The 15,457-nt window shown below is 45.9% G+C and overlaps 2 protein-coding genes across 4 annotated transcripts in view; both read left to right on the plus strand.

Annotated features, from left to right (window-relative positions):
* LOC142992526 (E3 ubiquitin-protein ligase SMURF2) overlaps nt 1–7,041 on the plus strand; it is a 37,429-nt gene extending 30,388 nt beyond the window's left edge. For both annotated transcript variants that reach the window (XM_076142994.1, XM_076142995.1), the window contains 8 exons: nt 728–929; nt 2,108–2,211; nt 2,363–2,477; nt 2,912–3,090; nt 3,716–3,974; nt 4,095–4,296; nt 4,849–4,924; nt 5,110–7,041. In XM_076142994.1, coding sequence (XP_075999109.1) covers nt 728–929; nt 2,108–2,211; nt 2,363–2,477; nt 2,912–3,090; nt 3,716–3,974; nt 4,095–4,296; nt 4,849–4,924; nt 5,110–5,209 — 1,237 coding nt within the window. In that variant the 3' untranslated portion in view covers nt 5,210–7,041. The remainder of the gene's footprint in view (nt 1–727; nt 930–2,107; nt 2,212–2,362; nt 2,478–2,911; nt 3,091–3,715; nt 3,975–4,094; nt 4,297–4,848; nt 4,925–5,109) is intronic.
* Nucleotides 7,042–9,819: 2,778 nt separating this feature from the next.
* Nucleotides 9,820–15,457, plus strand: ddx5 (DEAD (Asp-Glu-Ala-Asp) box helicase 5). 2 transcript variants are annotated; one of them, XM_076142796.1, is made up of 13 exons: nt 9,820–9,994; nt 10,718–10,898; nt 11,074–11,170; nt 11,251–11,384; nt 11,528–11,593; nt 11,691–11,832; nt 11,955–12,115; nt 12,237–12,409; nt 12,510–12,620; nt 12,706–12,767; nt 12,861–12,920; nt 14,276–14,510; nt 14,742–15,007. In XM_076142796.1, exons 1-13 carry the CDS (start codon nt 9,936–9,938, stop codon nt 14,767–14,769), a joined length of 1,509 nt encoding a protein of 502 aa, XP_075998911.1. In that variant the 5' UTR covers nt 9,820–9,935; the 3' UTR covers nt 14,770–15,007. The 2 variants fall into 2 exon arrangements, with proteins under 2 accessions (XP_075998911.1, XP_075998910.1); XM_076142795.1 differs by having other exon boundaries at nt 9,821–9,994; nt 14,276–14,497; nt 14,742–15,457.

Below are 15,457 nucleotides of genomic sequence, written 5' to 3' on the forward strand. Positions count from 1 at the left end.
GTCGCGAGCCGTAGTTTTGATACATCGGTTTGCTGCTCGTTTGTTATCGCATTTAAGAGGTTTGATCAAAAGAGGAATTAGCTCGAACATGACGCTCTCCGTTTCCGTCTCTGTGTCTAGACCGGCCTTTGGTGTGCTGGTCAGCATGGACCCGTATCGCACAGAGAGGCGTCCTCAGTGACCCTTAAGCCGACACGATGAGTCAAAAACAACACGGCGATTTATTTGCAGAACTTTCTCTCCTTGGCTGCGTTCAGCTGCTCCCCTGTAGGCCTTATTTTAGTTGAGCCATCTTTCTGTGTGAGACCACCACGGTGCTTCTGCCAGGTGGAGAGGGGGGGGATAGTGAAAGGTGTGTGTTTGTGAGAGAAGAAGAGACAAGTTGTGTGTGAGTGGGGGAACTTTCTGTCTTACCTCCACTAATCCCACCTCCACCTACGGTATGTCTGTCTGAGGGGCTGAGCCAGCTGTTTGTCTTGATGCGCTTCCCAGATGACCTCAGTGTTTACCTCCCCTTCTCTGCAGTCGGCAAAGAACAGACAGAACCCTTCTCAAAGACGTGTTTGACATTTGTTGGTTCTCCTTGTTGTTTTTCTTGCACAAGTGTTGTTTACATTCTGACTTAAGCTTGTTTGTCTGTTATTGGTACACCTAAGACTCATCCATCCCCTTATTCAACCTCACCTCTCTCTCTTTCCACTTTCTTCTGTCTCCCCCCCACCCTCAGTCGTCAGAACCAGTTGAAGGAGCAGGTCCAGCAGGCTCTGGTGTCCCCCAGTCAGCTCCCGGAAGAGGCAGAGTGCCTCACAGTGCCCAAATACAAGAGGGACCTTGTTCAGAAGCTGAAGATCCTCCGGCAGGAACTGTCCCAGCAGCAGCCGCAGGCGGGCCACTGTCGCATCGAAGTGTCCCGAGAGGAGATCTTTGAGGTGAGGATGGAGCGACGCCGGCTGAGACGGGCGTGCTCAGTCGTGTCATAGTGTAATCTGTGTAATCTTCATAAACGCTCGTAAAATGTACTAGATAGCAGATGGCTAATAAATACAGTGCATAGTTGAACTCAGACGGAGTTACCCCACCGCCCACACACACACACACACACACACACACACACACACACACACACACACACACACACACACACACACACACACACACACTACACAGCTATCCCCTTCTCGGCTGCGTTCCACAATCACCACACAGTAATCACTATAAACTCTTTATTTACTCTCTCACGGTTTTAGAACCCACAGAGCTCCTTCCTTATTCCACTTATATAGATATATAAACAAGTTATGTTGCGCTGCGGTGATGTTTTGTCTGCTTCCTCTAAAGGCCGCTGCCCATCACAGTTTGGCTGCGAGTTAGATTCCTCCCTCACACAGGCGAGGTTATCTACGACGTGCGAGGCTGCGTTCAAAATCTAAAGCAGACCTCTTGTTTGAAACGAAGAGTTTCTCAAGTGCTTTTTCTCGGCGGGGGAGTTCAGAGCATCCAGGAGGAGCCGGGGCCTTCGCCGGAGCAACAACACCTGCAGCCCCGACTGCCTGACCCTCGTAAAACATGCGGCGGAATGTGCTGGAACAGCCGCGTCTGTTAATCTGGACCAAGACATTTTTGTTGGCTGATCTCAGCGTGAGAGAGTGGGGCGGGCGAGCGGGCGGGTGGGGGGGGGGGAGCAGAGGACATCTTGAGGTTGAGCGAGACATACCTGCATAGCTTCTCCAGACCAGCTGAAGCATTAAATTATGTCTGAATAGGCAAGTGTTAGCTGGTGAGCTGTCAGAGCTGTGCTGATGTTTCTTTGGGAGGAGATGAGACATTCCCATCTCTCCCACAGCACCTCTTAGCTGTCTCCCATATCTGAGGCTATTGTGTGTTATTGCAGTGTTGCGGCTGCTTTTATTATCACTGCCCCTTAATCCTTTTTAAATGAACCTCCCTCCCTCCCTCCCCGTCTGCGTGTGGCCTGAGCACTGATTGAAGTGGAGAGACCCGAGCTTCACAACAGGGAACCCACTGGATATTACATGTGACTGGAGCCCTACACTGTGGCCCAGACCATCTACTCACACTGGTGCGCGTGTTCATGTCACCGTTGTAGGAATCCTACCGGCAAGTGATGAAGATGAGGCCGAAGGACCTGTGGAAAAGACTCATGGTGAAGTTTAGAGGAGAAGAGGGTCTTGACTACGGAGGAGTGGCCAGGTAAGAGACCACAGCAAACACGAACATTGTCACACGTCCAATCTTAACTGATAACACACAACAGTTGTTTGCTATATTGTCCGTCCCCCCTGGAATGGTTTCTCAGTCGGCTAAAGTTTCAGCTGTGGTCCTTATGTTTCTCTTTGCGCAGGGAGTGGCTCTACCTCCTCTCGCACGAGATGCTGAACCCATACTACGGCCTGTTTCAGTACTCCCGCGATGACATCTACACACTACAGATCAACCCCGACTCCGCTGTCAACCCTGTGAGTTACTGAGCCCTCCGCCCACAGACAAGGGTTCACTCATACAGCCTCATAATTACATGGCAGACTCTGAGGAAGAATAGGCCCAAAAAAAACAAAACATGTTGTGATGAAATGGCGTGTGTCGCAGTCATGCAGAGAGACGGCCCACTAGGCGGGCGGAGGCGTCACACAGACAGTCTAGGTCAGCGCTTCATGTCTTACACACTTTCATCCTTCGCTCTGTTTGTTTGGCTCTGGCACCAGTCCAGTGGATTCTTGTACTCCAGTCAGCAGGGATGCGCTCCTCCATAGACCTCCACATGGCTGAGGCAGCACTTTGATTGTTGTGTTGAGATGCTGCTTTCTGCTTATTGACTGATCAGTATTTAACTCTACGTTTGTCTCTGCAGTGCCTAAGTATCCATAACAAAGTGTCTCTGCCTCCCCTTCAGGAGCACCTGTCATACTTCCACTTTGTGGGCCGTATTATGGGCATGGCCGTGTTCCATGGCCACTACATCGACGGAGGCTTTACTCTGCCCTTCTACAAACAGCTGCTGGGTAAACCCATCACGCTGGACGACATGGAGTCTGTGGATCCTGACCTGCACAACAGCCTCGTGTGGATCTTGTACGTTGGAAAGATATTGCTGTGCATTTCTCCTTATTTTGATCTTTTTAAAACTGAAAATGTGCATGTCTCACAATTTACAACCTGATGAATTGCTTTTCTCTCTTTAAAACCTCTGCTTCCTTAGTAGGGAGACGTTCATGTATTGTAAAGTTATTGTGACAGCGCCCTCTAGAGGCTTTGAATAATTCATACATCAGCGGTCCTCAGTCATGGCTGCATTTGGTTCCACATGAACAGTTTTCCCTCGATGTCATCAAAAAAAGCCCCAACTCATGTTATTTGTGACGCACAAAGATGTCAGCCCTGATTCTGATTCTTCCGGGAATAAGGGGAAGTGATCAGCTGGAGTTGAGTTTCAACAGCCCCTACAAACAAGGGAACTTTCATACATGTGCAACTTTATTTTAATTCATTTTAACTTTAATTGCAACAGAATTTCACTATGTTTAGCCAGATTGATCACAGAAGATGAATTTGTCTTTTATTGGAATGAGGATCCACCTACATGTAGCACCCCATGTTAAATCTTGGGTATAATACTTGTGTTATATTCCAGTAGTGACATTTTTGATTGAATTTCCTTTTCTATTGAATTCCTTTTTAATCTACCAAATCTCCTCAGGGACAATGACATCACAGGTGTGCTGGACCACACCTTCTGTGTGGAACACAATGCGTACGGTGAGATCATCCAGCACGAGCTCAAGCCCAACGGCAAGAGCATCAGCGTCACCCAGGACACCAAGAAAGAATACGTCCGCCTCTACGTCAACTGGCGTTTCCTGCGGGGCATCGAGGCTCAATTCCTGGCTCTGCAGAAAGGCTTCAACGAGGTCATCCCCCAACACCTGCTCAAGGCCTTCGATGAGAAGGAACTAGAGGTGCTTCAACTGATTCTGTCACACGTGCTACAGATGTTTGCGGATTTGATTGAAGTAATCTCAAGATACACTTCTAAATCTCCCTCCTTCTCTCCTTCTCTCCTCTTCTCCTACTTCTAGCTGATTGTCTGTGGCCTTGGCAAAATCGACATCCACGATTGGAAGTCCAACACGCGACTGAAGCACTGCACCCCAGACAGCAGCAGTGTGAAGTGGTTCTGGAAGGCTGTGGAGTCCTTCGATGAGGAACGTCGGGCCCGGCTCTTGCAGTTTGTCACAGGCTCCTCCAGGGTCCCTCTGCAAGGCTTCAAGGCCCTCCAAGGTAAAAACACCGAGATCTTATATATGTAGACATTGAATCGGTCATGCTAGAAATGCATAGAGTCTGGTTGCAATGGCAATACGTGTGCTATGGTTGTAATCCATTTCCTGTTAAGGTGAGCTGTGTCAGATGCATAGAAAGTAAAGGGAGGGTCATTGTTGCTGTCCCAGCCCTTGCCTGAAGGGGGAGCACTCCGATTGGACGGCTCTGTCAATAGAAGGAACTGCAGTTACAGGATTGGTTTATTTATTTGCTTCTTGTGTGTCATTGCGCCTGTGGGTCTCTCTGGCCTGAGATGAACCCCGAGTGTGTGTGCACTGTGTGTAGTTTGGCGGCTCCATGCTGGCAGACGGTGTTACCCAGAGTGCACCATGATCCGCTGCTCTGTCACACCTTATGTAACGTGGCCACCCCGAAACCAAAAACACCACACACAACAGCCGAGGTTGGAAGTGGCAGGGAGAGAACAACAAATGAGGAAACGCTGTAGCGACGCCTCTCTCCATATCATGCAAAGCACCATCTCCCTTCTAATAACTGTTTTTCATAAAGGCGCTGCCGGCCCACGACTCTTTACCATCCACCAGATAGACGCCAGCACCAACAACCTCCCCAAAGCCCACACATGGTGAGAAAACGGTCCATCTATAAAAGACGTCTGTCCTTAAGAGCGCATGTCTTTGAATCAGAAGGAAGTTCACCCACAGAGTAAATGAATTCAGGAAATAACTTTGAAATACCTGATCGGTCTCTCTCTCTCTCTCTCTCTCTCTCTCTCTCTCTCTCTCTCTCTCTCTCTCTCTCTCTCTTCAGTTTCAACCGGATCGACATTCCTCCCTACGAGCACTACGACAAACTGTACGACAAGCTGCTCACTGCCATCGAGGAGACCTGCGGCTTCGCTGTAGAGTGAGACGCTCGTACGGCGTGCGGGCGGCGCAGCGACAAGCGAGAGGCAACATGGACGGTGGTCATGATCAGCCGCCACCTCCCTCCCTCCCCGACACTCCACAACATCAGTCCTCTCAGCCGGGGACAGGGGGGGGGGGGGTCATCTACTGTTGCTTCACCCAGGCATGCCCACACTTCCCTGAGACATGTGGCCAGGCAATGCGGGCGGGCAGAGAAGACCTGAAACTGTTTCTTGACCCTTCACCCCCCCTTAATGTGTTTTTTTTTTTAGCATTGAAAAGGATCTCTTCAGCTGCTAATAACTATTTACTAACTTGTGGAACCTGCAAAAATTTGCCGACTCTTCCTTTTACCTTTTTTTTTTAAAACTAATTTTTGCATTTAAAAAAAAAAAAAAAAGAACAGTATTCTATGTAGCAACGCACCATTTTACCAAACAGAACGCAGGGTCAGTCCAATCTGTTGCCACATTAACCAAGACTGGTTTGCTAGAGCACAGGGTTATATTTGGTCACCACGGGCACTCAGAAACACCAAATGTGGACGTACGGGGGCTGATCGGTGCCTCGCAGTGATCACACCGGTGCTCTTAGTGAAGTCCAGGCTGGAAAAATTGGGATTACGTGAAAATCCGAAGACAAGGCTTAAGACTATCTAGATTTTGGTAGCGCCCTCCTGTTTACAACCCACTCCAAAGACAGCAGCCCGGTCTCTGCTCCTCAGCTGCTGCCCAGCAACTGGCGCTGCATTCCCAGAAAGCTATTTCACACGTTTGACATCTAGTTTTGTTTGAAAATGAATAAATGAATGAATAGCTTGAAATGTGTTATTTTTATATAATGGGGAAAGTCGAAAAAGAACCAATAAAATTCTATATAATATATATAATTTATTGCTGTTATATTTCAGAAACCCTTTTTCCATCATTTCAGAAAATAATAAAACGTTTAAATGTTACATGTTACTGTTTAAATTATAAAGACAATTTGTGAAAACAGATTTAAGCTTGACTGAATTTCACTTAAGGATGCTGTGGTGGGATTTTTTTAAACACAACCTCTCACACTGTATAAGCAGAGGTACAACTTAAAGGCAAAAAATCTGAAACACACAATGTCCTCCGAGTGCCAACGTCATTTTGAATGATTAAATCTTTGCAAATATTGAGCTTACCCTTTAAATTCTACTGATTTCATGTGTTTGAGTTTCTGTTCTATGACCCTTTTTGTATATTGTGCTACAGTATTGCCACAAGCATGAAAAGTACCGTCACTTCCATATGGTACTCGACATCCAAGAGTGCAACGTCCAGAGTGAAAACAGTCCAGTTCGTGCTGCCTCCATATATAGATGTCAAACAGAAAAAACATCTACTACCTTGTAGCCACGTGGTGCTAAACAGCATTAACCTTTATCTTATCTTGACATCATCACACATTGACGTACTACTGCTTCAAGTGCACAACACACTTCCCCCCCTATACCCTTTGGACACCACACACAATTAAAAACAACCCCACAAGAGAGCTCTTGCTAGCTACATTCTCAGGAGACACCATATTTAGTTTATAATGTCATTTGATTTGAGTAACTGAGAAGCAAATGTTCGACCTTTTGTCTGAATTTCCTGAGTGTTCCTCTGTTTGGGGGGGGGGGGGCTTAACAGTTTCATCATCTGCATTGCTTTGCCCACAGCAGACAATACATGTAATGGTTGCATGTCTTCATATGTGATTTTGGTTAAAAGTGAACTGAGTGAGATGAACTCTGTCAGCCACGTTTTTTTTAAAGAATGGGGATTGTTTTCTACAATTTAAAAATGAATTTCTTGAATGTTTTCAAAAAAGATGCTGCCTGTCTAGCAATCTCTATGACCACAGACTGTTCTTAATGTTTGCATACGCTTAAAAAAAATGAACTTTTTTTATTTTGGTTCTTTTATGTAGTCAAATGTATGCAAAGCTGAAAGTGTCCTCAGATGGTGCTTTGTACAGTAATAAGATATTGTTCATATATGTGGATCAAACAACCTGTAATTTATCTTTAACTTAAGTAGAAAAAGATTTTCTTGAAATGAAAGAAGAAAAAAAAGGAATTGCACATGAACAGAACTGGGTTGCCAACTTGCCACATGTATTCTATGGTGACTTCTCCACCAGATATTCATTCACCCTCGCATCCGGTGCACAAGCTGACGGCCCCGCTGTCTGTTCCTACACTACATCACCCAGTATCACTGCGTCGCTGCTTCTTGTTGAACAACTGAACTTTTTATTAAACGAGTCACAAGTTGAGATGCAGCTCTTGTTTTAAGCATGATCCACTAGCAGGACTACAGTATATCTCTCATAGCTGACTGATGCAATTTGATGTATGTTAACACTATCATTTTGTAAGAGTATTTTATTTTTGTGTGTAATTAGTTCTAATTAAACTTTGCCTTTGTCTAATGATGTAAGGCCTTGTAAAAAAATCCTGTTGTGTTGTTTTTAATGGTTGGTTGTGACTTTGGAGTTCTACAAGGTTTGATACTTGTGCTTCTCACATTTCATTGATTTTGCTGTTGCATGTCCACATTTGTTCTTACTGTCGTTTGTATGTACATCACACTATAAGAATCTCTCACTATATCAGGGTGACTTAACAGACACTGTCTGCGCATAAGTATGTGACGGGGGGGTGTAATCATTCACAATTTACATCTGAATTGCATTTATCCAGCCACCCACAGTCTATTCACTTGTACCACGCTTGATTGAGGGTGCTTCAAAGCAAAGAGGGCATTTTGGAGAAAAAAGGTGTCCAGATACAAGTGTAAATTTCGTCCTTGTGACATAATGATTGAGCAGAGAGGTTTCAACGAGGCCATCAAAGCTGTCTCCTTACCTAAACAATGCAGACAAAGGGGGACAGATGGAATTACAGAGGCACATTTGTTGTTGCTGCTCGGTGAGGAAAATACATTCTTATCTGGTGTTATTTGATGAGTTTGTGCTGCCTCCATATAGTTAGATATAGCAAGGAGTAAAAATTACTTCCTGTGACTTTTTCCATCCCCGTAGACCAAATGGGAAACTACCAGATTGAACAGTGTGATGGAATATTGAGCCAAGCTCCATTTAGTTGTATAACACATTTCATACACAGAGGTCTCTCAAAAGTACATGGAGATGTAACCGCCCACGAGCAATCTAGCAGCTTGGCCAGTATATCTAAGACTATCTAGGTTCCATGAGAAGCTTGAATGATGTAATGTTAGTTTCACCTTTACCGCACAATTAAAACTCTAAGCCAGGAATAACTCACACAAGACAACTGAACTTGCTGGAGGTTGCGTTTAATTACTTCAGCTCGGCTCATGGGAAAAGACTTGTTCCACGCTTGCTCCATGGGGGTGGAGTAGAGAGAGAAAAAAAACTTTCCAGATAGGAACTTATCTGGTGGACTACAATGTAGCACCCTTGGGGCCCTGTGGATGATTTCCCCTAGTTTCACACCGTCATCACACCCGTACCCTTTGCAAATGCTAAACACCTGGCATGTCTGGAGGCCATTGGAGAAATTACCCTTGTTGCATCTCAATATGTACGCACAAGTAGATGTAGTTCTTATTGTGTAGTAATAGCAGAGTCTGACTAGTAGCCAATGCAAGGATCTGAGAAATGCTCTCATGTGTTCAGTTCTCTTTGTCCTGGTGAAAACACTGTAGCATATCCACTCGGCTGTCTCAGGGTCTTTGTGGGGCGGACAGAAACTAGAACATTAAGAGTGGTTGGGTCTGCAAAAAATCTTTTTCTTTGGGTTTTATAACATGTAACCCCATAGTCTGGTTATTTTCTTAACATGACACAAGTGTGAAACTGAAACTGAAGAACTGAAGAATGTATCACAGAGGCAATCAGACTCTCTGTCGCCACTCTCTACATATGTCTTTTTTCTGCTTTGTTGCCAAAGAGAATGATGTCAGTACTAATAACACACAGTATTATTGACTCGACCTGCTATAGGGCACAAACAGATATGTGGTTTGGTGATAAACGTTCACCAAAGTTAAATTATTTGAAATCATTTACTATCAACAAATATGTTCCAACGCTTGACTGACGTCAGTAATACTGAGACATTTAACCAATCCATTGACGCCAATATCTGGGTTGGTCCTACTGACGTCATATACGGTAATAACGTTGAAGGCGGAAGCAACCGTGTCACCAGTTTCTGTCTGGTGTGTATACATCCGCCACAATGTGTTCTCATCAAATAACGCAGGCGTACTATAATGATTTAAACCACTTGTCATTTCATAAACTATAACATGGCCTATTTGTTACGTTAAAGCGGGAATAAACCCACAGAAAAGGAAAATGAGAGACTATCCGCTTCGGTTTAATTTACAGTCTTTTCTCTGTGCGTTGATTTCAAGTACATTTGTTGGCGAGCCCATTTGTAGCGATCACTCTTAATCATGAATATTTGAGTACATCAGTCAGGTATCGATTGTTTGGGTGCCGGTTCTAGTTGTTTCAATTGTGCCGTGCGAAGAGGATAAAAGCCCCCCTGCGGATGAATACGTCAGAGCCGCCACTTCCTCCTGCATATAAACCGGTTCTCGTTTTTCAGTTGCCGGCATTTTAGTCATTGCTTTCGCGACTCACCGGTAACTCTCAGCTAAGCTCGCTCCGCATCGCTGTATATTTATCTTTTAATTTATACCTTTTGTTTGAAATATGCCTGGATACTCCGACAGAGATCGTGGCAGGGACCGCGACAGAGATAGAGACAGAGGGTGAGTACAGTTTTTTTCCTTCCGTCGTGTGAACGTCGAAGAAGCCTACGAATGCGCAAAACGGTCGAAAATGGGCGTTTTTTGTTAATACAGCTTCGTTTAACGGCTTCCATGTTGTTTAGCAGAACAATATCTCGGTTATTGAGCCGCATGAACATGGCGAATGTTCTCGGTTGTCGATATTTCCAACCGAGGGCCTTGTGTGGCCTCGTGGGCCGGCTCGGAAGCTTTAGCTCCAGGCTAACCGGACCCGCTTTGGACCACATGACCAAATATTTGTCGAAGAAAGATTCCTTAGGTTTTCTATCATTTCCCACTCCGTTTGTTCCTAACTTTATCTTGTAAAGCAAGGTCACACAGTTGTTTGAATCGGAACGCCGGTTAGTCATAAACTCAGCTGGCTAGTCGGCTTTTCGCCATGTGGCAGCGTCGATGCAGATACAAAATGCCGGCCTTCTCCATTGTTCCTCTACAGGCTGGAAAGTATATAGCAGCTTTATGATTTTAAATGGCGCAACAAAGAATGCGTTGCCCTGGGCTTCTTTTTGTCCCATATGATTGATACACTCATGTCGCGCTTCATAGTTATGCTTCCGGTAGTAAATTACTTGCCATTCTCCCATGGGTTATTTTTTAATTCTGAAGTGATCTGTAAATTCTGTGAAAGTTATTGTGACTGTTTGGAAACGGGGCTGGGCTCTAAATCGTCAAATTGTATTACAGCTATGGTGGCGGCGGCGGCCCTCCACGTTTCGGTGGCAACCGCGGTGGTGGCGGAGGAGGCGGTGGCAAGTTTGGCAACCCCGGTGAGAGGCTGAGGAAGAAACACTGGAACATGGATGAACTGCCCAAATTTGAGAAGAACTTCTACCAACAGCATCCAGATGTTGCCCGCAGGCCTGTGGTAAGTAGTTAAAACACACTCGTCACAAACACACACACACCATCCAGTCAGTGTTATGTAATCATCTTGGCCCGTGTTCCCGCCCGCACGTGTCTGAGTTGCACAATCAGCTGAGGCCATATCTGCCTCCACACGTGGTTGATGTCTTTTTTTTTCTTTTTTTACTGCACAACAGCAAGAAGTTGAGCAGTACAGGAGAGCCAAGACGATCACAGTGAAGGGGAGGGAGTGTCCTAATCCCATCATTAAGTTCCATGAAGCAAGTTTCCCCAGTAAGTATAAAGGCACAATGTAAGATGACAGGATCTCGGTACATGTGGCATCTTCATTAACATTTCCTTTACTTCCTTAGCCAATGTGATGGACGTGATCAACAAAATGAACTGGACTGACCCAACACCCATTCAGGCTCAGGGGTGGCCTCTGGCTCTGAGTGGCACGGATATGGTCGGCATTGCGCAGACTGGCTCTGGCAAAACACTCTCTGTAAGTGAATTGTGCTACATGGGGCAACGTTTGTATTGATGGGCGCCATTCATGCGCACTGACTAGGTAAACACCAGTCAGTGTTACTGTTACATTGGCAGTGTTGCACATGTCTGACTTTTTGAAAAACGTTTGTTCCGCAGTATCTGCTGCCAGCCATTGTTCACATCAACCACCAGCCATACCTGGAACGTGGAGACGGACCCATTGTAAGTTTGCAATTCTGTACATCTGTGATGCTCAACACTATCATGCTGCGCTTAGATGTTGCCAGTGCCAACTCTAACATTGATTTTCCTCTCTTAGTGCTTGGTGCTGGCCCCAACTCGTGAGCTGGCTCAGCAGGTGCAACAGGTTGCTGCAGAGTATGGCAGAGCTTCTCGCCTCAAGTCCACCTGCATTTATGGAGGAGCACCCAAGGGACCCCAGATTCGTGACTTGGAAAGGGGTAAAGTTATTTATTAGTTTTTTGTGCACAGGCCCACTGAAGTGTGTCGCCATATATTAAGTGTTACATTCCTGAGTGGGTTTGAACATGTGTACTAAGTGATATTGTCCTTCCTTCACTAGGTGTTGAGATCTGCATCGCAACTCCAGGCAGACTCATCGACTTCCTTGAGGCAGGGAAGACAAACCTTCGCAGGTGCACTTACCTGGTACTGGATGAAGCTGACAGAATGCTGGACATGGGCTTTGAACCCCAGATCAGGAAAATTGTTGACCAAATCAGAGTAAGTATCTCATTATTATGGTTTGGATGGCAGTGTGATACCCTGAGAAATGTCACGGGTCGTCTTTTGTGAAGAAAATTGCAGAAGATGCTCATTGTCTGGAATCTCTCTCCCTTTACAGCCTGACCGTCAGACATTGATGTGGAGCGCCACTTGGCCCAAAGAAGTCCGCCAGCTGGCAGAGGACTTCCTGAAGGACTACGTTCAGATCAATGTTGGAGCACTGCAGCTCAGTGCAAACCACAACATCCTGCAGATTGTTGATGTCTGCAATGATGGAGAGAAGGAAAACAAGTGAGTTATACACCAATCATACTGTACTAGTAATATTATTGTTGGTTGGTTTAAGTTCAATATTTGAAGTGTTGCTTAATGATTTTGTTTCACCCCTCAGACTCATCCGTCTACTTGAAGAAATCATGAGTGAAAAGGAGAACAAGACCATCATCTTTGTGGAGACCAAAAGGCGATGTGATGACCTCACCAGGAGAATGAGACGAGATGGGTGTGTATTGAATCTGTACCACAATGGTGACTGCTGCCGTATATACTGTAATACCGGGACTTAAATTTATACTTGAACTTGACAGCTGGCCAGCTATGGGAATCCATGGAGACAAAAGCCAACAAGAGAGAGACTGGGTTCTCAATGGTAAGTTTGACTCGTCAGTACCTATGCACTGCTGGTTGATGAAGGCTCTTATTAAATGTTAACATGTGTATTTTTTCTTACTCTCTTTTTTAGAGTTCAAATTTGGAAAGGCTCCAATCCTAATTGCTACAGATGTTGCTTCCAGGGGTCTAGGTTAGTGCCCTTCCTCACTTATTGTTTTGTCACCTGTACTTTAAACCAAAAAAAGAGAAGAAAGAAAGTGCATTTGCTTTCTTTAACTGTTCTGCTTCTTTCTGAGTTTCTCCCCTTACCCGAAGGAGCAGTCTGTGTGGCAGGGCCTTGGCATGACAAGCCCAGGTCTCCAGAGGGGGAAGGAGGATTCTTGGAGGTGTCCTGACTGGCGAGGCACGGGTCTCCCAGTTGTGCAGATATACAGAGGTGACAGAGGCCAAGTGCAACCCATAGCGCGCTGGCCTGCCTAAAAGAAGGGTCCAAGTTGAGGGCTGGCCAGTTCCGCCCACGTAGACGCTTGACTTTTTCTCTGGCACTTGTTTGGACTGCTTCACACCCAGGCTCTTTAAGTGTCCCAGCTCAAAGCCCACCTATTGTCTTGCATGTATGTTTGGGCACTGCAAGCCATGCGAGTCATTTGGAAGGTGCGATCCTTTGCAGATAAGCATAAAGCATGGGTGGCCTTTAATATCGCAGTTTCCTAAACTTACGATGGAAGAGCACTTCGATCGATTAGACTTCACCTCTGTAGTTGACATGGCTACTGCCGCTTTTGGTGACAGTGGGACATGGTATCTGGACAGAATCCAAGCTCACACTCCTCCCTCGCCTGCGTTTCAAAGTCATGTCGAGACCTGCCAACGAGAGACATTATGATCAAGTGAACACGGGGCTCTGGAAAGATCTTGCCACGCAGAGCGGGCTGCACTGTTCTGTTGTGGGTCAAGGAGGCACCGGCTCCTTTTTTTTCCCGGGTTGGCTCCCTGCATATTGGTTAACGCTACAATATCTTGGAGAGTGACTGCAGTTTGAGCTTTATTCCATGTGTCATGAGTGCATGGTAAATGGACCTTGGCCTACACTGTAAACTAGTTGAATCACACAAGGAGACGGTCCTGTGCCTATCAGCCCTCTGATGTAGAGGCACCTGAGGGTCACTTGGGTCACAATAAATGGGGAGTGTGCTGCAATGGGAATGGACTAGTGAATGCATACTCCTAAAGGGTAAGACTTCTGATCCATCCTTTCTGTGGGGGGGTGGTGGTGGTTTGGCAGTGGTTCCAGAAGTTGAGGGGCTTTTATTTTTTCTCTACTGGATTGGAAGCTAACGGAGTGTGCATCGTTTCTCTCTTCCCACCGTAGTCTCCCTGTGGACTAATGTTACCGCAGCTTTTGTAGCCACATTAACCAGCTCTACCTGTTCCATGAGATACTAATTTGGCCTTTTTTGTTTGATCTCGTTGTTGTCGTGGCGCTGGTGCACATCTTTGTGTGCTGTCATTGCCTCTCTGCCACACGGCAACACACTCTTACAGATGTGGAAGACGTGAAATTTGTCATCAACTTTGACTACCCCAACAACTCTGAGGACTATATCCACCGCATTGGCAGAACGGCACGTAGCCAAAAGACAGGCACAGCCTACACCTTCTTCACCCCCAACAACATGAAGCAGGCCAGCGACCTCATCTCTGTGCTCCGCGAGGCCAACCAGGCCATCAACCCCAAGCTCCTCCAAATGGCAGAAGACAGAGGAGGTAAATCTAATTGGTGAGATACAGAAACTGTGGTCTGAACTGCAGCCTATTTTTTTCCCCTTTTTTTTCTCTGCTGCTCCTCCTCCTCCTCTTTACACTCAGAAGTGACCGAGTTGCTCTCTTAACTCATGGGTATTAAGTGGCTGAACTTTTGATACTTATCTTAACACGTTTCCTACTGTCTACTCTTTGTGTGAAGTGTTCTGCCTTGCTTAAGTTCTCTCTTTTCCCCCCCTCCCTGCAGGTCGTTCAAGGGGAGGCAGAGGTGGTGACTTTGACCGCCGGGATAGGTATTCTGGAAGGCGGGATTTTGGCAGTTACAGGGATAGGGATAATGGTAGAGGCTTTGATAATGGACCAAATAAAGCTTTTGGCGCAAATTCCCAGAATGGAGGCTATGGGGGCAATAACAACGGTGCCAATGGTTTTGGCGGAGGAGGCGGCTACAACGGTAACGGACAGTCCAATTTTGGGAACACCCAAACGGGAACCTTCGGGGCCCAGAACTATCAGGCCCAGCAATTCGGCCCAGGCAAGGGTGGCGCACAGAACGGTGTGAGCCACCCGCCGTTCCCCTTCCCCCAGACACAGGCGCCACAGCAGCACCCTCCGCCCTTGGTGCCCTACCCCATGCCTCCTCAGTTCTCTCAGTGAATGCACAGTTTAAAGTAATTTATTGCTTTGTTTTTAAGCTGTATACTCAATTTGTTTTGTATTTACACAGCAGGGTTATAAACAACAAACCTCTCCCATCATAACCTTTGAGCAAGGTCTGCAGTACAGCACTAGAGCTGTTGCACCAGTTTCCTAATCTTTAATTTGTTACATTCCTCAGTAATGTTTAGTTGTTTTTTTGTATTAGGTATTTACAATGTATTGGTTTCTATGTATCATTGAAAGTGATAAAGTCCTGACTGGGAAGTGCACTGCATGACCTTCAAAATAAAATGAAAAAAGAAA

The sequence above is a fragment of the Genypterus blacodes genome, unplaced genomic scaffold, assembly GCF_046128005.1.
Source record: "Genypterus blacodes isolate CSIRO-AG114 ecotype Tasmania unplaced genomic scaffold, CSIRO-AGI_Gbla_v1 ptg000022l_1, whole genome shotgun sequence".
Taxonomy (NCBI): domain Eukaryota; kingdom Metazoa; phylum Chordata; class Actinopteri; order Ophidiiformes; family Ophidiidae; genus Genypterus; species Genypterus blacodes.